Source organism: Sorex araneus, chromosome X (genome assembly GCF_027595985.1).
Source record: "Sorex araneus isolate mSorAra2 chromosome X, mSorAra2.pri, whole genome shotgun sequence".
NCBI classification, from domain to species: Eukaryota; Metazoa; Chordata; class Mammalia; order Eulipotyphla; family Soricidae; genus Sorex; species Sorex araneus.
Genome location: NC_073313.1, coordinates 211,903,045 through 211,925,538, shown reverse-complemented (window position 1 = coordinate 211,925,538; position 22,494 = coordinate 211,903,045). Strand labels below are relative to the sequence as shown.

General features: G+C 41.7%; 1 protein-coding gene across 1 annotated transcript in view; it reads left to right on the top strand.

Annotated features, from left to right (window-relative positions):
• Window positions 1–709: 709 nt before the first annotated feature.
• PDE11A (phosphodiesterase 11A) overlaps window positions 710–22,494 on the top strand; it is a 447,606-nt gene continuing 425,821 nt past the window's right edge. Inside the window, exon 1 of the mRNA XM_004601369.2 lies at window positions 710–1,887. Within this exon, the coding sequence (XP_004601426.1) occupies window positions 1,003–1,887 (885 nt within the window). The 5' untranslated portion in view covers window positions 710–1,002. The remainder of the gene's footprint in view (window positions 1,888–22,494) is intronic.

Here is a 22,494-nt window from a genome sequence, read left to right as displayed (position 1 = left end):
TCAATCAAGTCCACTTTGCATTAAGTCCCTGCTGGATAAGGTTCAGTGCAAGCTGCTGTTACCTTCCTCTACCCGCATCTGTGCACGAGATTCGAGTCATGCATTGCCTCAGATTCGATGTGTGTGTGTGTGTGGGGGGGGGGGGGGGTGTAACTCATTTGCTAATTGCCTTAAATTAGCATGTTTCATATTACTGTTTACAGATTGCCCACAAGGAAACGGGGAGTGCGAGCTGGCAGTCCCAGCAATCCGAGGAGCCAGCAACCCAGTCACATCTCAAGAAGAATCACCCCTGCCTGTCTCCGAGCATCCACTTTGCAGGACTCTGCTGCTGGGTCTGATCCCTGGAAAACATCACACTTGGCACTTGAACTCCCACAGGGGCTTTCTTGAAACGCCAATTAAGGGGCAAGGGAATTGAGAGGGTTTGGGAGCTAAGGAAGGAAGGAAGGAGGAGAACAAACAAGGTGCGCTTCTCTCGCGCGCGCGCTCTATCTCTCCCACGCAGTTTGGAGTCAGGCTAATTTCTAGGCTCTGAGATTGCGGGCGGTCTGGGAGACTTGCAGGAAGCGCCCGGTTTCCTGGGCGGGGGACTGGGGCTGGTCCCTCCTCCCGCCCCCTCGGGCCGGTCCTCCCGCAGGGGCGTGTCCTGCCCTGCCTCTCTTCACCGTGGTCCAGGCGTCGCTGACAGCGGCAGCCGCCGCAGAGCCCGAGCCAGAGCAGCGGTCGCCGCCTTTCCCAGAGCCTGAGCCGCGGGCGCTCGGTAGGGGGCACCTGTCCCGGAGCAGAAGTAGCCAGACGGGACAGTGCGGCCAGTGCCGGCCACAGTCTGAGCCCGAAGCCTGGGCCATCTGCTCGCGGGAAGCGCTCCTTGCTCCAAGCAGCACGGAGTTGGGAACCCGGGCTGGCAGAGGCATGTGCGGGAGCAGCTAGAGGGGCCGGGGCAGCTTCGCGTGCGGTCCAAGCAAGTGTCAGCCAGGCAAGAAAGCGGTTTCTGGGACCATGACTGCCTCCCGCCTGGACTTCGGGGAGGTGGAAACTTTCCTGGATAGGCACCCCGATTTACTGGAAGATTACTTGCTGCGGAAAGGAAAGCAGGAGATGATGGAGAAGTGGCTGCAGAGGCACGGCCCAAACCAGGGCGCTGGAGACCTCGGGCCCCCACTGGCTGCCACTAACAGCTTGGTCCAGGGTGCTGGTACTGGACCCCATAGTTCTGCCAATAGCCAGTCTGTCCCCGGTGGCCGGGACTGCGGTGGGGTCCCCACGAGTACCAGCTGGGCTGGTGGCAACCGGGATAGCGGGAACATGCAGAGGAGAGCATCTCAGAAAGAGCTCAGGAAAAGTTTTGCGCGCTCCAAGGCCATCCACGCCAACAGGACCTACGATGAACAGGTAACCTCGAGGGCCCAGGAGCCGCTCAGCAGCGTCCGGCGCCGAGCGCTCCTGCGGAAGGCCAGCTCCTTGCCCCCCACCACGGCCCACATTCTCAGTGCCCTGCTGGAATCGAGAGTCAACCTGCCCCAGTATCCCCCTACAGCCATGGACTACAAATGCCACCTGAAAAAGCATAACGAGCGTCAGTTCTTTCTGGAACTGGTCAAAGATATCTCCAATGACCTTGACCTGACCAGCCTGAGCTACAAGATCCTCATCTTTGTCTGCCTCATGGTAGACGCTGACCGCTGCTCTCTCTTCCTAGTGGAGGGTGCCGCTGCTGGCAAGAAGAGCTTGGTCTCCAAATTCTTCGATGTGCATGCAGGGACCCCTCTGCTGCCCTGCAGCAGCACAGAGAACTCAAACGAGGTGCAAGTTCCCTGGGGCAAAGGCATCATTGGCTATGTTGGGGAGCATGGAGAAACGGTCAACATTCCTGATGCCTATCAGGTAGGACTTTGCATTGTTCCCTTGCAGAACCCCCTCGTTGGCCTGGGGCCCCAGGTTGTTGGTGCACTTTGGCATCCAGACTGTTAATTTAGATGCTTTGCAGTCGGACTCCTGCTAGGGAAATCCCCTCTGAGTCTAGGCAAGTTAGACTGTTTATTCTACCCACGTGGATGTACTGGTCTTCTCTTAATGTACAGGGACTGAATGGGGTCATTGTTTGCACCCAATAATAATACCATGTGTTTCTCTGTCAGAATATGTCAGTGACAAAGAATATCAGCGGGTGGGTTTAGAATGCATTTGTAAGGTGCTTTGGAGTGTTCCCTCCAGAATTCCATAGTCTGAAGAAAATGGGGGTGTTGGTGTCTCTGGTGTCTCTTGGGGACAGGGATGCATTTCATTATCATTGAAAACTGGATAGGGAATTCAATTCATACATCTGAGATCTTTATGAATGGCAAGGCAGGGAAGAAAGAATTCTTCAGGGGAAAAAAAGGGGCATCTGACCCATGTGGGCCTTTTAAAAATCTATTTTAACTCTATTTATTGTTTGTTTATCATCTGCTGTGAACTGTCGAAGGGATTATTTGTCTTTAGGCCATAACATGGCATTGTCTGAATCAACTTTTAATAGGAGGAACGAGTAGGCTTTTAGTTTATGAAATAAGTGATAATTTTCTCACCCCAAAGGCAACCAACAAGGCAAATATATTAGTTTTAAATTGAAAAGGAGCTCTAATATTCTATCATCTGGTATTTTCAAGCCTTTGATTAGCACACTGGTTGAACTTGATATTAGATACTGGATTTGTTCTGATCACTTCTAATTTCTTTAATGTCTAGTTACCAAAAGTGATGAAACTGAATGTCACTTTTATTTTCTTATGAAACTTCTTCAGGGTTCATAAAAACGGAATGTTCTAATCCTTTCTTATGAACCTTTAGTAATCATTTAATGACCAATTCTCCTAGCTGTCTAATAGAGCTGCAGATTTTCCCAGACTTTGGTTTGTTGTTGATCACGATAGTAGAAGGGGTGGGAAAGTCACCAAAGGAAAAGCCCTCTCTGTTTCACTTGAGAGTTGATAATTTTACATAGAAAATTTACAGGATTTTACTACAATAAAGTCTTATGATTTTTGTCAATATTTTTGTCAGTATTTTAATCTGCCTAACAAATTATCACTCTCATTAAGTTTTTCTTATTGGGGGCTGGAGTGATAGCACAGTGGGTAGGGCGTTTGCCTTGCACGCGGCCAACCCGGGTTCGATTCCCAGCATCCCATATGGTCCCCTGAGTACCGCCAGGAGTGATTCCTGAGTGCAGAGCCAGGGGTAACCCCTGTGCAGAGCCAGGTGTGACTTAAAAAGCAAAAAAAAAAAAAAGTTTTTCTTATTGATTATATGCATTATTCAATATATCTCTCTTAAAGACTTTGCTAGGTTTAGGTTAGCAAGCAGTGAATGACCTTTAATACATTAATTTTTCTCTAAAATTGTAAAGAACTATGGGAAGAAATAGAAGCATTTAATAACTCCTAGACTGAATATTCAGTAAAATTGTCATATAACCATGACCCCTCCCCCATTATTTCTACATCTTTTGTGTGTGTGTGTGTGTGTGTGTGTGTGTACTTGGGATAAAAAAGTTGTATGATACTTGCCATAGTCTAAAATGCAGTTTTTATTTTGTATGGTTTTCTTTTTGCTTATTCTTCTCCAGTTGACTATAGTTTACTGGAGTAGAATCCACTACTATAGTTTTTCCTCCTCTTTTATTTATTTATATTTTTATTTATTTATTTATTTATTTGTTTGTTTGTTTTTAGATCACAACAATTGCTGCTCAGGACTAATTCCTAGCTCTATGCTCAGGTACCACTCCTGGTGGTGCTCCAAATACCATATGAGGTACCAGTGATCAAACTGAGTCACATCCAAGGCAAGCGCCTTAACACCTACCCTACCTTTTTAGATCCAATGAGCATCATTTTATTTCTTACTTTTCTCCCTCAGCTCCTAACTTTTGTTTTGTAATATTCACTTGCTGTCTTGTCTTCAAGAGTATAATTCCCAACTTCTTCAGCTGTTAACTTGCCTACCTTCTGCCTAGAATTGTGTCAGGTGTTATCATAAGTATATAAAATCAAAGTTTCAGTAATATGTTTCTTCTGGGTCCTACTCTTTCTCTGAAGCCAGAGTGATAAACAAAGTTCTTATTAATTAGTGGCATTGGAAAAGGAGTATTTCCCCTTTATTATTTCAGGGTAAAAATGATAGTCATAAAATCTGAGTCGGTGGTATGGTAACATTTTGGAAAGGTGTGAAATTTTTTATTCCCTAAAACATTTTGGTCTTGTAAACCAATGTTACATTGAAAAAAGGGGGGGGGAGGAAAGAAAAGAAGAGAAAAAGAAAAAAGTAAAAGATAGGTTTGTTTAGAGGACTGTACGAAGGTAGGTTTGTTTAGAGGACTGTACGAAGGCAGGGAGGGGATGATTATTATACAGGTTGAGGGTTGAAGATATTGGTATATTCCTGGTTTTATTTCTATCTGGTAAGAAAGTTTCCTTTCTCTTTTCCATTGGCTTCTAGGGTATAGTTCTGTATTTGGGGGGTACTTGAAGGTATGTTGTTTTTTTTTTTCGGCAGAGGGGAGTGCACATTCAGTGATGTTCAGGGATTATTCTTGGATCTGTACTCAGGAATTACTCCTGGTGGTGCTCAGGAAACCATATGGGATGCCGGGGATTGAACCCAGGAAAGCTGTGTGTAAGGCAAGTTCCTTAAGGACCCGCTATAGATCTATCGCTCTGGCCTCTATATTTCTCTATTTTCAATGTAGTGTTTGCTCTTCATATTATTTATGCTATTCTTCTTCAATTAGTTTCCTTTTGGTTTTTTCATTAATATTTTAATCATAATCACAGTTTGTGTGAATTTAGGTGAGTTTCTTAATCTCAGAATCTTAATTTTCTTACCTGCAAAATGGGAATAGCAACATCTATGTGGCAAAGATTACTGTTATGTATTAAAGTACCTAAACAGTATAGTACCTGACACATTGATTTTAATTACTCAAGAAATGAGGATATTAGTCTGACTTTCTTTTTACCTAACTCAGAATTAATTTTTCCTTCTCTGTCATATATTTATATAAATGCCGCATATTTTGCCAGGCATGCATGTCTCAAAACAACAACAAATCAACAAGAATGACAAAAAGTTATGACTTTGTTCTTCTGAGAAAGCCATGAAATATAAACGTTTTATAGACGTTTAAAATAGACTTTTAAATATGTTTTTTCATTGTTTCACTTTTTTCCCCTTTTATTTTTTGGGGGGAGTTCCTCAAGCAGTGCTCAAAAGGCCTATGGAATCCTCCAGGTGGTTGTTATTAGCCAGACCCATGGCTCACTGCACCCAGCCAGCAGTACCTAGGACCCCAGGCCTGCACACAAGGGATCCTTGGGGGCCCATTTAGCACTGAGATTGAATCAGGGCTGGTCTCAGTCAAGGCATGTACCTTAGCCCCTGTACTCCCTGTCCATCCATAACATTAATCCCTCCATTTCTTGCTGTAACAGATTTTTAAAAATGAAAACAGGTTTTTTTTCTTTTCTGGCCACACCCAGCAATGCTTAGGGCTTACTTCTGGCTCTGCCTTCAGGGATCTCTTTTGGTGGGGCTCAGGGAACAACGACCATATGTGGCGCCAGGAAGCAAATCCAGGTTGGCTGTGTGCAAGGTAAATGCCTTACCTGCTATACTCTTGCCTTACCCCTGAAACAGACAACTTTCTAAATGCGTGTTCTTTTATCGTGTTGTTATAATTTCAATCAGAATTTCACTTTGAATTTTTTTTTTTTTAATATTTGGGCTATACCAACAGTTCTCAGGACTTACTACTGACTCTATGCACAGGGAGAACTCCTGATAGGATTTGAGGGACCATATGTGGTGTTAGGGATTGAACCCTGGTCAGGCCCATGGAAGGCAAATGCTTTCCCCACTGTACTATCTCTTCAACCCATCTTCTTGATTCTTTAAGTGGCTTTTTGCTTTGATTCAACCAGTGTACTCACTCTTTTTTCAAGAGATAAAATTTTTATGACATGAAACTTGAAAATTTAATCACTTGGCAATTAGGTTGATTATCCTCTTGGAGCTTCCAAATACGGGTGAGAAAAAGACGTTGAAGATACTTATGAAATGATAATAAGTATGGCATTCTGGAAAAATAGAGGGATTTAAATGAAATAATAAAGTTGGATAAAATTTTTGGTAGCAAAAAAAGTCACTTCTGGGGCCGGAGTGATAGCACAGCGAGTAGGGCATTTGCCTTGCATGCTGCTGACCTGGGTTCGATCCCCGGCATCCCATATGATCTCCCCAGCACTGCCGGGAGTAATTCCTGAGTGCATGAGCCAGGAGTAACCCCTGTGCATCGCCGGGTGTGACCCCCCCAAAAAAAATAAAATAAAAAAAGTCACTTCAACTTATTTCATTAATTTTATCATTTTCTTTAGTTTGTCCTAAAAAAGCCGATTTGAAATTAGGAGAACCAGAAAAAATTGGAAGTGGAAAAGATCCACTCTTTTACATACCTAATATAGATCATAGTGATTGTAATAACCTTTTCCCCTGGCAGCTATAAGTTATTAAATGGCGCACTTTAATACAGTAATGAAAAAATTGCCCTCAAGAGGTTGAAAGTAAGAGCACTCAAGTAACAGGTGTTCTCTTTGAGATTATTTTAGGCAGTCAGAATATAGCACTTTAAACATTAATAAAAAGTGTGATGTGATATTTTTGTTGGTGTTGATAATGATGATACAGGTGTTTGATGGGTTTTGGATCTGAAAAGCAGGCAGGATGTTTTGTTTGATGAACTGAGAGGAGACCAGGGCATGACGCAGAAGGGTTACAGGTGTGCCAGCCTTTCAGGAAACACATCTGTTTACCCAACAGATTCATTTTTTCATCACTTCCAATAAACACATTGTGTGCTCGTCTTACCTAAGACTCACGCAGGGGTCATCTTAAGTGTACTTAGGTAAGGGGAATATGCTTCTTGTCACCCCAAGTGTTTACAGCAAAATGATGTGCTATACAAGTAGTGTCAAGCTGTTCTTAATAAATTACTTCAATAAAATGATATTAATCTCAAAGAGAATAGAGTAACAGTATTAATTGGTTCATGATGGAAGTCTTCATGGAAGAGGTGCCATTTATTTTTTATTTATTCTTAAAAATTTTTTTAATTAGTGAATCACTGTGGGGTACAGTTACAAACTTATGAACTTTTCATGTTTGTATTTAGTTTACATCCCTCCACCAGTGCCCGTTCTCTTCCACCAATGATCCCAGTATCCCTCCCACCACCCCCATCCCAACCCCCACTACTCCATCCTGCCTCTGTGGCAGGGCATTCCCTTTTGTTAAGAGGTGCCATTTAAGTGGGAAAATACTCTAGACTTCACCATTGGAGATGATTGTGAGCAAGCACAAACTCTGTATAAGGGATAGGGAGTCATTTAATTTGGACAAGAATATAGATATACAGAAGTAATGTGTATATACATTATATACACATACATATATTACAGATATATATTACAGATATACACATACAGATATACAGAAGTAATTCAAGGACAGGAGAAGAAAAGACGCTAAGTTCTGGGCTAAGGGATTTAAACTTCACTGACAGTAGTTCTTAAGCATTTACACAAATCAGAAGAATATTTTGGGTGACTTGGGTGGCAGTGGCACAAGAGGACTTGAAGCTATGAAAAGAATCGTTTGTCGGTGCTGATAGTCTGGTGGTACCTTGGTGAACAGCTGCACTGAAGTGGGAATGGGAAGCAATAGTAGGTGGGAGAAGACCGAAGGGTGTGCATTGGGTGAAGAGAAATGGGAGTCAAGGATGACTCATTGTTACCTTCCAGAATATGGAGACACATAACAACATCATCAAGAACAGGAAGAGAAGGGGCTGGAGGAAAATAGTACATGGGTGGGGCATTTGCCTTGCACTGGATTCAATTCCTGGCATCCCATATAGTACTCTGAGCACAGAAAGGAGTAATTCCTGAGTACAGAGCCAGGAGTAACTCCTGAACATTGCCAGATGTGACCCCAAAACAAAACCAAAACAAAACAACCCCCCACCCAAAACAACAGGACAAGAAGCTAAATAGATCAAAAGTCAAAGTTGACATTCTGGTTTGCAATACAGGAACTGGAAGATTATCATGTATATCCCCTTACCTCCTTTCAATCCTCAGTTCTTGTCGAGTGATCATTTCCAAATATCATGTCATAGTGGTCACTTCTCTGTTCTAATTGCCCTTCCACTCCCCACTTGTTGCAAGCTTCCAACCATGGATCAGTTTTCCTGGCCCTACTTTCTACTTTCCTTGGGAATTAATGCCCGAAGGGATGGGGAGGAGGGAGACAGAGAGAGAGAGAGAGAGAGAGAGAGAGAGAGAGAGAGAGAGAGAGAGAGAGACAGACAGACAGACAGAGACAGAGACAGAGACAGAGAGACAGAGAGAGACAGAGACAGAGAGACAGAGACAGAGAAGAGAGAGACACACAGAGAGAGTGTATCTGACATATAGAGGCAGGCCTGCAGAGGGCAGGTTGAGGGGAGGTGGCGTTGTTGGTAAGACGGAAATGGGTGACACTGGTGGTGGGAAATGTATACTGGTGAAGAGATGGGTGTGGGAACCCATCAAGAGCCTGCCTGATGTCGAAGGTTCTTCTCAAGGTTCTGCCTCTCACAGCAGATGTGTGATACCCCTTGACCCCCACCCCGACGGACTGCAACCTCCACACAGGAAATTCTCAGGACAGCCTGTGTTTTTGTGCTTTCATTATAAGGTTCATGAAAACACGACTCGAGTTGCAGTCAGGGCAATCTATGAGGTGATCACATGTCTTCTCATGACAGCTAGACCTCTCTAGATTCCTCCCAAATCCCGAAGATGCACAATAAGCTCTAACTGAGGTTTCAGTGATCCTGGTCTGAATGCTTTGGGTCTAAGTTATGGGAGGCCCCAAGTAGGCCTTGCCCATGCACAACACAGAACTGGAATAAAGAGATTAGAAATGAGTAAGTATGAATTAGGGCTTTATCCTAGAAGTGTTTGAGCTAGAAATGTACCAAACAACTTACCTCTAGTTTATGTCTATTATTTCTGGGAGACGGCAGAGCCTGGCAAACTCCCTGTGGCATATTCAATATCCCCAAAACAGTAACAATAACAGGTCTAATTCCCCTGACCATGAAAGAAGCCTCCAATCGTTGGGAAAGACGAGTAAGGAGAGGCTGCTAAAATCTCAGGGCTGGGACGAATGGAGACGTTACTGGTGCCTACTAAGTAAATTGATGAGTAAATTGATGAACAATGGGATGGCAGTAATACAGTGATTTCTGGGAGAACCGGTTTCCCTGTTATTTCACTTAGAAGTCATAGTTTTCTAGGAGCACTCCACGGGAAGTGGGAAGTGATGATTTAGTGTACGTGTATTGTGGATGGAGGGTAGGGGAGAGGCCTTTTCTGGATTATCTTCCCCCAGTGCCACCCACTGTACAGACATGGAGCTTGCCCCTGCCTCGATGCATACTTGCTCCTAGATGGGAGCTGAGAACATTGGCAGATGGCAGAGGGCAGCTTCTCCCACCATTGACAGTCGCTGCTTGTGATTCCCACCTCAGGACAGGAGTGAGAATGGGGGAGGCTGATAGGGCCCAGGACATTGGGAAGCAGAGATGAGTAGCCCAGAACCTGTCTTGGGTAGGCAGTAGGAGGGGAATGCTCTGAACGTAGTCTCCAAGTTCTGGGTTCCTCCTCCAGTTTTGGACTTTATTTATGAGGCACAAATTCAAAAACATTTTTTTTAAATAACAAAAAACCTTAAGCAAGGGGCCCTATGCAACTGCACTGGTTAGAGGCCTGTGAAGCTTGTGTTGAGTCTGAGTCAAAATGAAATCTTAGATGGTATCATACTATCCAAAATTGCAGGAACAACAACAAAATTGCAAGAACAGAAGAGATGGCTTTTACTGGCAAGAAAACAACTTAAGTTGGAAAGCATATCTAACTATCAGAGACTGTAGAACAAATTTCAAATAAAAGAAGTGAGAGTTTGGTTTGCGATAGGGTGGTGTAAATAGTATATATATATATATATTATATGTATGTATATGTGTGTATACGTATAACTTATATAATAAATATATATTTAGGAAACATGACACTTATTTGTAAAGGGAAAAAGTATCATATGCGGTAGTTGAGGAATATTCACTAAACATACATAATTGGGTAATGCATACACAGAAAATGGCACAAAATTGTCACGGGATGTGTTTTTAGACTGGTAGTGAATAGGAAGATGATGGATAGCCTGGAGGGATCCCCTGTAACCAGTATCTCGTATTGACCAGTATTGTCTAACCAGGAATCCTTATTAGACCGGAACTATTTATAAGGCTCTATCTTGGTCCCATCAAAGCCCAAATAATAAAATGAAGTAGCTTCTCTATAGAGGGATTATCACATCCTTCAAATAATAACCCCCAGGCCAGTCTGGTTTTCACCTTCTTAACCCCATAGAAATCAAACTTGTATGCTCGTGCTTATTGAGGGAGTATGGAGCAAGGGAATTGGTGGAAATTTTAAAAAATCTGATTACAGTGAAGAAGTTCATTTGCCCCCAGCCTAGTATCTATCTAGAGCTTCCTTTTGCACGGCCTCCGCTCCATCCTAATTAAATTACATGGCGTTTTCGGTGCCTGGATAGTGATTTTCTATTTCTGTGCCTTCCATCCTTCCTGCCAGGACTACTCTTTCTTCATCTTGGCGCATTTAGATCTTGCTTTGCTTTCTCAGGATATAATAAGGGAGAACTGTTTGCTCACCTTTGAAGGGAGGAGATAGAATAAGAAAGGAAGAATTATATACAAAGTTGCCTTTAGGAAACGGAGGATAGCTCAGTGTATTGGAGTGCACACATTTTGCATGCAGGGAGCTCTATGCCCGGGGAGCACTGCATGGTCCTCCTGAGCACGGCGGCTGTGACCCCAAACAAAAGGAAACAGGACTACAGAAGAAAAATCAAAAGTTATATTGAGGAATGCAATGTACTATTCTAATAGCTTATCTTTATTCTATGCTTATTTAAATAATAAAATATAATAATATAAATAATGACATGCAACATTTCATTTTCGTTGAATTTCTATTGACTTGATTTTTGAATAATCAACCAGTAAAATAATGTATTTAAAAGTATTTTGGCTTCAGAGGTATTATTTTTATTAGTCAAAAAAGTTTCAGTGGACTGGAGAGATAGTATAGTGGGTAGGACATTTGCCTTGTACCTGGCCTACCTGAGTTCAATCCCTGGCATCCTACATGGTCTTCTTAACCCTGTCAGGAGTAATTCCTGAGCACAGAGCCAGATGTAAGCCCTGAGTATTTCCAGGGGTGGCCCCAAAACAAGCAAACAAAAATTCTGTGATGAACATATTTTCTCGAGCAATTTCAGCAACATCTCTACTCATTACTGAGATCGCTCGAGAAATTTGACAATCAACGGGATGATGATGCTGATGATGATGCTGCTGCTGCTGCTGATGATGATGATGATGATATTTTAGTTCCTAATTCGCCAGTGTTGTTAGAAATGGCCTTACACCGTGAATGTCTGAGATTTGCTGAGAATGACAGGTGCTGATTCCACTTCAGTACTGGTAATATTGAAGGAGTTTTACAACAACTGGTTTCAGCCATGCATGTAGTGTTCAACATTCCTCCAAACCACGAACTTGTTCACTAGGTGAGAACCAGAATTGATTTTTGAGTTGGAAGCAGAAAACATTTGCTGTTTCACTCCTCTTTCTGACCCGATCATGATAAACATAGTGACAAATTGCATTTGCTGCTTTGTATATGATGATAGATTACAGAAATACACAGTTCCTATGAAACCATGTGGAGGTAAGTTAAGGTTAACTTAATTTTTTCCCAACCCATAAACTAAATGTATACTAATTTGATCAATTTATTTTGATTTCTGAGATTTGGGTCACCTATTTATTTATCCAACTGGCATAATTTGGAAGTTATGCTTCATGTTTAATATAGTGTTGAAGAGTCAGATGAAATTTTCCTTTAAAATAGCTTTGAGTTATTTTATAGCTAACTCAACAAGATCCTTGAGGCTTGCTAGTTTAGTCACTTTTTAAGTGACACTTCTTTTGCAAAGTGGCATTTGGATTTTAAAAGAAGTAGTTAGGTCATAAAATTGTGGGTTAAGGTTATGATATTTTGGTAAAAACTTTGGATTCCTATGTTTATAGCCATTCAGGCTAAATTTATTTATTTGGCTAGCTTTAGGATTAAAATAGTTAAGATTTCCTGGCAGTAAAAATGTGTATTTTTTTTTTTGTAATACCAAACTTTTCCTTATTTGTTTCAACAGCTGAACATTGGTTTCACACTGTAGCAAGGTCGTCCCATTGTTCATTGATTTGCTCGAGCGGGCACCAGTAATGTCTCCATCGTGAGACTTGTTGTTATTGTTTTTGACATATTGAATATGCCATGGGCAGCTTGCCAGGCTCTTCCATGTGGGCGGGATACTCTTGGTAGCTTGCTCTCAGAGAGGGTCGGAGGAATTGAACCCGGATCGAACGTGTGCAAGGCAAACACCCTACCCACTGTGCTATTGCTCCAGTCCTTGGTTTCACACCTTAATATCATATCATAATGCTATCATAACAACGTAGCTCTTGGTTGTTGCAAATTTAGTACAAGAAATCTCTTTTACTTGAATTAACTAGTGGAGAACCTATGAAATGGGTGGGAGAGGTGACACCCACCAGAAGAAGTAGGGTTCCGGGGTGGCTTATGTGAACCAGGGAGGAGAAGGCAGCAGCTTTGACAAGTGTATGTACCGTTTTCATCTCTCTCTACTCCAGTCACCTCGGAAAATGCCAGGGGAAATTTAGGACTGATGAGTGGCTACCCTGAGCACCTACCAGGTACAGTCCTCATGTCTCACCAACCCAGTGAGGTGACTGTCAACTGCACCTGGATTCCACTTGTTCTGCCTTTTGTGAGAAATAATCCTGCCACCCTGTTTTCCAGGGAGCTGTGGAATTCAGGCTGGAGCAATCAATTGCTCTCTGTGAGAAAGGAAATTCAGTCCTAAATCTTACCCAGACTTACAGGGCCTTCACCTTTCTCATAGAAAAGAATTTCAGTGGGGAGACTAATAGCAAATTAAGATATAATTATTTGGGAAATGAGGATTGGGGAACAGCATGGGATATATGCTCAAGAGAGACTGTGGGCTCCTTCGGAGTGGAAAAATGTACATATCCCAAATAGATCTGCAGTGAATTCTCAAGATAGTCCACATCACAGGCAGTGATTTGGGCCACTTTTCCACAAGTAGTAAAATGCACTCAAGGAAGAAAGTTCATATCACAGGCAGAGATGTGGGTACTTCCCCAGAACAGAAATGCACTTAAAATGAGTAGACATCTCAGGGGCAGTTGTGGAAAAATGAACTTTTCCTCAGCCAAGTTAGTTTACATACAGTTTCTCCAAACTGCCCCCCAAGGTCTGTTGCTAGGATGTTGCCAAGGGGGAGAGCTTGGAACTGTTGATGGTCTTTGACATTCTTTATAAACTCTTTGTTTTGTTCCAGCAGTGGAGCCTCTCCTCCCAGCATCTGAAAGGATTGCTGGGCTCCTCTGGTGAATCCTGGGTATCCAAAGCCTTCATGGCTTTGGGCTGGTTTAGGTTCCAGATAGTATTTTCCCAACTTACATTACTAGGGTCCCTTATCTCTCTGCCTGCAAAATTATACCTAGTGGCAGAAGAGAAATTGAACCTTCATTGTGGAGTAATCTCATTCGTGGTGCACTGTGTGTCAAGCATTAACTCATTAGCAAGTGTTGTCTTTTTTCATACTCCCAATAATCCCCAGAGAAAGCAATTGCCAGCTCCATTTTAAGAAAGGGGAGGCTGAATCTTGCAGTTTTTAAATAACCGAGTCCACGGCTCCATAGGCAAGTGAGGAAGGTGGGATTCAAACAGGCTTCGGCCTGCAGCGCTTCACAGCCCAGACACTCTGGTAACTTCTGCTGACCTCTAGCACTTCACATCTGTCTCTGCCTGCACCTGCAACCTCTCCCGCCTCAGAGCCTGCCTATTTTAATAAGATTTTTTTTCCCTTTGTACCTATCTTTATTTTTTTAATTAAAAATTTTTTATTAGTGAATCACCGTGAGGTACAGTCACAAACTTACGAATTTTCGTGTTTGCTTTTCAGTCATACAGTGATCGTTTACCCATTCCTCCACCAGTGCCCATTCTCCTCCAGCAATGTTCCCAATATCTCTCCCATCACCCCACCCCACCCCCCACCACCCCACCATGCCTCGGTGGCAGGGCATTCATTCCCTTTTGTTCTCTCTCCTTTTGGGTGTTGTAGTTTGCAGTAGAGGTATTGAGTGGCCTTCATGTTTGGTCTATGGTCTACTTTCGGCTTACTTTCGGCTTCTTTAATGAGACTTTTACTATTTCCTGCCTGTCGATGCCGACTGAACCCAATCTCTTCCTCCTTTAAACTTCTCTCATACTTTAATGGACTTCTTCCTATTTTCTCATTATTATATTATTTGGGTATTTGTGTAAACTGTGACCGTGAACTCAAAATCAAAATGATCTTATCTTCATTTTTCATTTGCTACAGTGAATAGGATAAGGACTTAGTGCATTGTTTTCTATTCAAAGCTCACTAATGAACAGTGATAACTCCTTTCTTTTTCTAAGGGCGGGGCACAGCCAGAGATGTTCAGGCTTACTATTTACTCTGTGCTCAGGGATCACTCCTATGAGTGCTCAGAGGATCATGTAGTGATAGGTACTGAACCCTAGTGATAGGTCAGCTGCATGTAAGGCAGGTGCCTTACCAGGTCTCCTCCTTTCTTTCGTCAGTTTAAATACCTATAAGCAATAAATTTAGCCTATTTAGGCGGGAGAGACAACTAAATCAGCAAATTCATCTAGGTCACATCTTTTAACTCTGAACCTTATCTTGTAGATTAGAATTTAAGTGTTCATGAGGCTCAGACAATTGGTGAATTATCTGATTTGCTTGTGTGCACTAATTAATCTTCATGTTAGCTGCTATACCTCGTTTCCCCACCCATTCCATTGCTCTTTATTTTTCTTTTACTTCATTTTATGTGTGGACCATGAAGAAATCAGAATGCCTCTAAGCAAATAAGAACAAACAGCAATAGTCCATTGTATTTGCAATAGCCCAAGTGCCTCTGCCAGCTTCCTCTAGGCAAAAACAGGGGAAGGAGCTTGCTGTTCTGGTGTCTCATGATTCCACAGCCATACAATAGAATGTCATTTTTATTCTCCTCCCCCTTCTTATCCACTAGCTGTTGTGATGACCACGGGCAGTACTTACACTCTGTAGTAGTGTTTACATACTCAGTATAGTGCTCACCAGGCATTGCAGACTTTAATTTCTGTGCTTGTGCTCATTTTAGTTGAACACCTTTTCTAGGGCTCTGGGGATCCCAAACAACAGAGCTCATATGCGGTGCTGGGGTTTGAACTCATGGACCTCATGGTTGGTACTTTACCCAGGCACCCTACAAAACATTTTTTTCCTTTCTGGTTTATGAACCACACCTGACTGTATCTAAAGCTTTCTCCTGGTTCTCTGGATTACTCCTGGCAGAACTCAGGGGCGAATCCTATGTGGTTCTGGGAATCAAACCCGGGTCGACTGCATGTAAGGCAAAGCTTACCAGCTGTACTATATCTCTGGTCACCAAACCTCTTTTTTTTTTTTTTTTTTTTAAGGTAAAGCATCTCTTTCAGAAAAACACTTTACAGATGTTAGGGTTAATTTATAAATTTGGAAGCCACACCCAGCAGTGCTTAGGGACTACTCCCAGTATTTTTCTGATGTATATTCAGGGGCAGTGCAGAGGATCAAACACAGGACTCTTATTTGCAAAACACATATTCAACTCTCACTCCAACCCAAATGTTAAAATTTATTTCTTTGAAAAATCCAGGAGGTAAACATTGGCCAATCTTATAATCATTTATGTTTTAGGAACATTATATACTTTTAAATCTATTGATTACATATCTTATGTTTCACATTTTAAAATTTTATTTTATTTATTTATTTATTTTGTGCATGATGCCAGGGTTTAAACTCAGGGCCTCATACATTCAAGGCCAGTACCATTGGGCCACATCCCTGGCCCAGTTTCACATATTTTAAGACCATCTCATAGCAGTTCAGACTCCTTAGCTGGTTGCCTTTACATCCTACTCTTCCCATGATATAATGATTAGATGTCCCTGGGGCATGTCCAAGTGAGAGCCATCCTTGTCTCTTAGTTATCACCAGGAAATTGGTTGTTACATTTCCTTCCTGTCACAATTCTCAGGATGTGATAGCCACTTTCCTCGTATGGAAGTGAACTGCTCCTAAAGCTAAGAGGGAGGGGTGGGCTATAGCTGTGGCTCTGGGGAAAAGGAGCTCCGTCAGTGCAAAGCCAAGTCCCAGAACAGAGGGAGGCAGCAACATTCCCCTCCTCATGCCTCTGTCTCCTGTGAATGCCTCTGATCACTGTGCCCCTCCATGGTGGAGATGAGGGGAGCTAGGGTAACTGGTTCCTGTCCGTCTTCAGGGAGACCACGAAACAGTGGATGGTGGCAAATGTATCAAGACAGCCAAGTGGGAAGCTACCAGAGTTCTTAGTTTTACTCAATACAGATTTAAGGAATGGTTTTCTTTGATTTGAACACTAAATTTCACCAGTATATATATTTCATCAGCATATAGAGCTTAATGACTGAAATCGGTTGAAAATGCCACAGTTGTATTTGGTTGTGTTATTCTTTTCAAGTAATTCTGCTTACTCTGGTACTGTATTTCCCAAAAGAAATTGCATAGGAGATAAACAGGGCCACACATACCTAGAGGGGAGGTGACTTTGGTCTGGATTTTGGTATCTTTCTAATTAAGAAACTTCCTGACTAAGCCCCGCTGTTTGGTATCTTCCTGATTAAGCCCCACTGTGTGACAATTACATTCTTTGCTTTGTAACCACTTTATTAAACTGAAAGTTACTAATGTGAAGAATGTGATCTAGACTTGGAGATAAGAATCCTGGATTCTATGCCCATTTTTTTTTTTTTTTAGCTATCGCTGAGTGATAACATGTCATGACATGCTTACCCCATAATATTTTGTAAGGATGTGATCATTAAATCTGATCATGAGATACCAGGTATGTGTATTCAAATGAATAAAGAAAGAAAAATAAAGCTGGACTGGAGAGATAATATAGTGGGCAGGGTGATTGCTGATCAGGTTCAATCCCCAGAAACTTATATGGTTCTGCCAAGAGTCAACCCAAGCACAAAGCCAGGATTAAAGCCATGAGCACTGATGAGTGTGCTCCTCATCCAAAAAGAAAGCTTCGCAAGTATTTAAAAATGTACAGTTACACAGAATTTATTCATCAGGCTTCTCTCTCAAAGGAGTTCAACTTAAGAGGAGAAATTTGATTTGATACAGCTTTTCTCTTCTTGGTATTATTTATCTTGATATTTTCTAATTTCCTGGATACTTATTTGAGGGGAGAGAAAGAGGAAAAGAGGCAGAGAGTGAGAGAGAAAATGAAAGAGAGAGAGAGGAAGAGAGAGAGAGCACTTCCCTGCAAACACTTAATATACAAGCCGATCAATCTAGGGCCCACCTCTATGACTCTTTCCCTTATCCCATGCTCGTCAATATTATCGTCAGCCTCAGTTATACAGGGCCAGATGCCAGATGACTGTCAATTTACCCTTAGTCCCCACTGAAATTATTCAAATAATCTGGTCCTAAACTGGCTTAAGAATCTAATCCTGCCTGCCCATTTCTTCCTAAGAGGACCCCAGTTTACTAATTGAACCATGCTCTGCCCTCTTCTCTTCTGCCTCCTGCATGGCCCTGAGCTTGAGGGTGCACATGAGGTGCTGTGCCTCTTGATTCTAGGGATCTCTGAGGATCATAAAGGAGCTCTTTTGGGACAATGATTTCCATGGCTGACATCATACTGTGCCTGCTTCAAACAAATCCCAGTTCTTTTAAACAAAGATATTATGAAAGCATGCATGTATGTACATATTTATGCTTTCCCTTTCACTGTTATTGTTGGGGTGACCAGAGGTCCCAGACTTGGGTACAGTGCTTGCATGCTTAGTTATGTTGCTCACTAGGGGTAACATATTCTGTTGTGCTGAAGATTGAAAATGGCAGTGCCACCACTGGGATCATGCTTGGCATGTGGGGTGGGGTCTGGGAATTGAATTCATAGCCTTACACCTAAAGTGGGTGCTATATCACTAGACTATTTCTGTGGCGCACTTTTACACAGTGCTACACATACATAACATCTTATACACTGGTACTTATTACTATAAAATGTAATCAAATGCTTTAGATGGATACATTAAGATTTATTTGCCATAATACATGTGTTGTGTTAAAAAATTAATGCAATTATTTTTAATTTATTTTTTAAAATTAAATTTTACTGAATCACTGTGAGAGAGTTACAAGCTTTCATGTTTGGGTTACAATCTCACAATGATCAAACACCCATCCCTCCACCAGTGCACATTCCCCACCACCAGTATCCTGGGTATACCCCTCCTTTCCCACCTTCAAACTGCCTCCATGGCAGACTATATTACCAATACTCTCTCTCTCCTTAAGGGCATTATGGCTTGCAACACAGACAGTGAGAGGTCATCATGTTTGGTCCATTATCTACTTTCGGCATGCATCTCCCATCCCAGCTGGTTCCTCCAGCCATCATTTTCTTAGTGATCCTTCTCTATTCCATCTGCCTTCTCCCCTCTGCTCGTGAACCAGTCTTCCAGTTATGGGGCAATCCTCCTGGCCCTTGTATCTACTGTCCTCGGTGTCAGCCTCATGTGATGTTATTCTATACTCCACAAATGAGTGCAGTCCTTCTATGTCTGTCCCTTTCTTTCTGACTCAGTTCACTTAGCATGATACTCTCTATGTCTATCCATTTATAAGCAAATTTCATGACTTTATCTCTCCTAACAGGTGCATAGTATTCCATTGTGCAGATGTACCAAAGTTTCTTTAACCAGTCGTCTGTTCTAGGGCACTCGGGTTGTTTCCATATTTTGGCTATTGTGAACAGTGCTGCAATGAACATATAGGTACAGATGTAATTTCTACTGTGCTTTTTTTGCATCTTCAGGATATATTCCCAGAAGTGGTATAATGCAATTATTTTAATAAAGCACAAAGTAATTGTGTTTATTAAAACAATAATTGATATGTCTGATTATCAAGTACAGTATATAATCTTGAAAGTGTCAAAGCAGTTTCTTTGCTACAAAACTCCCATATGATTTTTCTAGATTGGACATTTGTAATTTTATTCTTGAGAGTCTGTATAATTTTTTTAAATGGCAGTATTTGGATCCAGTACTCATAGATTAATAGATTCGGGCAGCTGATATCAAAGGGTAAATGAACACTAAATTTCAGTGCTTGTAATCTAACAAATAATTTATTAGGCTACGTATGATCTATGATATAATTTTATTTTAGCTGAGTTGATTTTTCATTAAATAGAAGGTAGTTTTTCTTTATGTTTTTCTGTTTGAGTGTTAATTTTAATACTATATATTATCTTTTTTTCTATTTGTACTGCCTACAGTACTTTTCCGGGCTGGAGCAATAGCACAGCAGGTAGAGCCGACCCAGGTTTGATTCCTCCGTCCCTCTTAGAGAGCCCAGCAAGCTATGGTGCCCGCACGTCAGAGCCTGCAAGCTCCTCGTGGCGTATTCAGTATGCCAAAAGCAGTCACAACAAGTCTCACCATGGAGACATTACTGGTTGGTGCCCACTCGAACAAATTGATGAGCAACATGATGACAGTGATACAAGAATACAGTACTTTTCCAGATTTTCAGAGTTGTGGTTTGTTGTTGTTGCTGTTTTGGGGTCACACTCAGCAATGTTCAGGGAGTACTCCTGGTTCTGCACTCAGAAATTATTCCTGGCAATGCTCCTGGGAGGCTATACAGAATGCTGGGGGGTCAAACCCGGGTCATCTGCATGCAAGGCAAATGACCTACCTGCTGTACTATCACTCTAGTCCACAGATTTTCAGTATTTTAACTGTTTTTTTTTAATTTAAGGAAATTATATGTACTTCTTTTTCTTTTAAATGTCTGTGTATAGTTTAATGAGCTAACGGTTTCTAAGGGTATTTGGTAGCTAATGTGCATGATTACATATTTAAAGTTTTAATAACATCTGTAATGGAATTAAGAACTATAGGGTTGGGACACTGTGGAAAAGATTATCCTGGGATTGCAAAGGAAAGCAGTCTAAATTTCTGTTTCTCATTTTGCCTAAGGAGCTTTGAAAAAATAGAGCTCTAATTCTCTGTCCTCTATGATCAACTTTATGTTGTACCCACGTTTCTCCCTTAATCTCTTCTTCCTTCTGCTTCCAGAAGATGTCTCAAAGGGTATGTGCTCTTAGAAGCTGTTGGATCTTCTTCCTGTCTTCGGGTGTGTGAGACTGAGACCAGACACAGTATTTCCTTGTACCATAATCAGAGGTTACTGTGGATGGCTAACAGGGCTGGGAGTCAGACATTCTCTCCTCTCTTGTCCATCATTACTTAGAGGAAGAAATTAGAAGAGTGGCTTCAGCTTTGCATCCCTACATTTCTCCCCTCCCCCTTTTTATTTTTATTTGTGGAGATGTAACTGTTGCCCAGTGCCCAGTGCTACAGTGCTATTTTCATTTTAATGAATCACCATGAGATACAGTTACAGACTCACAGCTTTAATGATTGCCCAATGTCCGAGTACCCATCCTTTTACCAGTGTCCATTCTCTACCACCAATGTTCCCAGTATCCCTCCCACAACCTCCACCCCTTCCCATCCCCTGGCTCTGTGTCGGGCATATTCCCTCTTACTCTCTCTCTCCTTTTGGGTGTATGGTTTGCAATACAGGTAGTAAGCAGCCATCATGTTTGGTCCATAGTCTACTTTCAGCATGCATCTACTATCCCCACCTTTTTTTATTCCCTACTGAACCTGGGGAATCTCACTGAATAGATGAAAAAGAATCTGCACTTCTTGAGCACCTACTGATTTAAAATAGAAAGGGTAAGAGAATTGCTTGTTTCCTCCTTGGATTCAGTCAAATTGAGATAATCTTTAGCGCTAAATGAAAGCACAGAGTGCTTTATCTGGAAAGAGAGGAGTCTTTGCCCTCCTAGGGATGTTTTCTCTGTAAGACCTTGAGTTTCTTCAAGGACAGGAAGAAGCCTGCATGAAACAGTAGAACAATACCTGTCATTTCTTGTGGCAACTTTGGGAAGCTATGCATTTTCATGTAAAATAATATCTATCAAGCACCCCCCTTCAAGTTATAGAAAAATATGTGAAAGTATAAGATGAAGGAGATGTACTTTATTCCTAGCAAAATAGCCAAGATTTGATTCCAAGGCTCCTTCTTCCTTTACTCTTTCTTTACTTCTGACCCTACTCAGCTGTTAGCCCTTCCACACTGTGTGACGTAGATGAATCCTATTGGAATTAATGGGCGAGTACTTTATCAGAGGTTTTGTTCTGGTTTTGGAGGGCCTCATACTGATGGAAGCTCTAGAGAAGTTAAGGGCTCTCAATATTAAATTGTTCACATTTTGGAAGAGGACCTCTATTGTTGTTGAGGGTTGGGTGGTAAACTATGCATTGTAAAATATATAACAGACCTTCCACCACATGATTGACCAGTTGGGAGAATTAATAATATCTTCAATTGTAAAATATCCCCAAGGGGCAAAATACCCATTTCACTATTTGGAAACCATGAATACAATAAAATTTGATAATATTCACATACTGCCTTAAGAATATCCATAAATTTTAGAAATAATTACTCCAGTTTAACCCTAAGGAAATTTTTATGGGTAAATTCAAAGATTTGTTTATGTGAACACTTATTTTGTGTTATTTACAGTAATATAAAATTCTCAACCCAGACATCTAACCAGACGGTTGGATAAATAGATAATGGTACCTCAGAAAATGGAACATTTAATCAGAGGAAATTGCTCACAAAATTTAAGTAAGCAAAGCATTTTTTTAAAAACAATCATGAATTCAGCCTGCTGCTCCACCATCCCAGGTGAGACTTGCCTTTAACTGATATCACTAGGCCTCTCTGGGAATGAAAGCAGAATCTCTCCCTATCGGGTGTGTCCCAGAAGGCACCACACCTAACTAGCGCCATATTAAGGGCCCACACTACAACTCCTAAATTGTTGCACACCAGGTCTACTCAATAAAGTACTTGCTACTTACTGTTATTTTCCCTGTCATTCTGTGAGAATGGGGAGAGAAAACAAAAAGCAACTGTCAGCTTAATCCTTCAGGATGTTTCAGGGAGATTAACTATAAAGACTCACCCCCAGTACAGCAA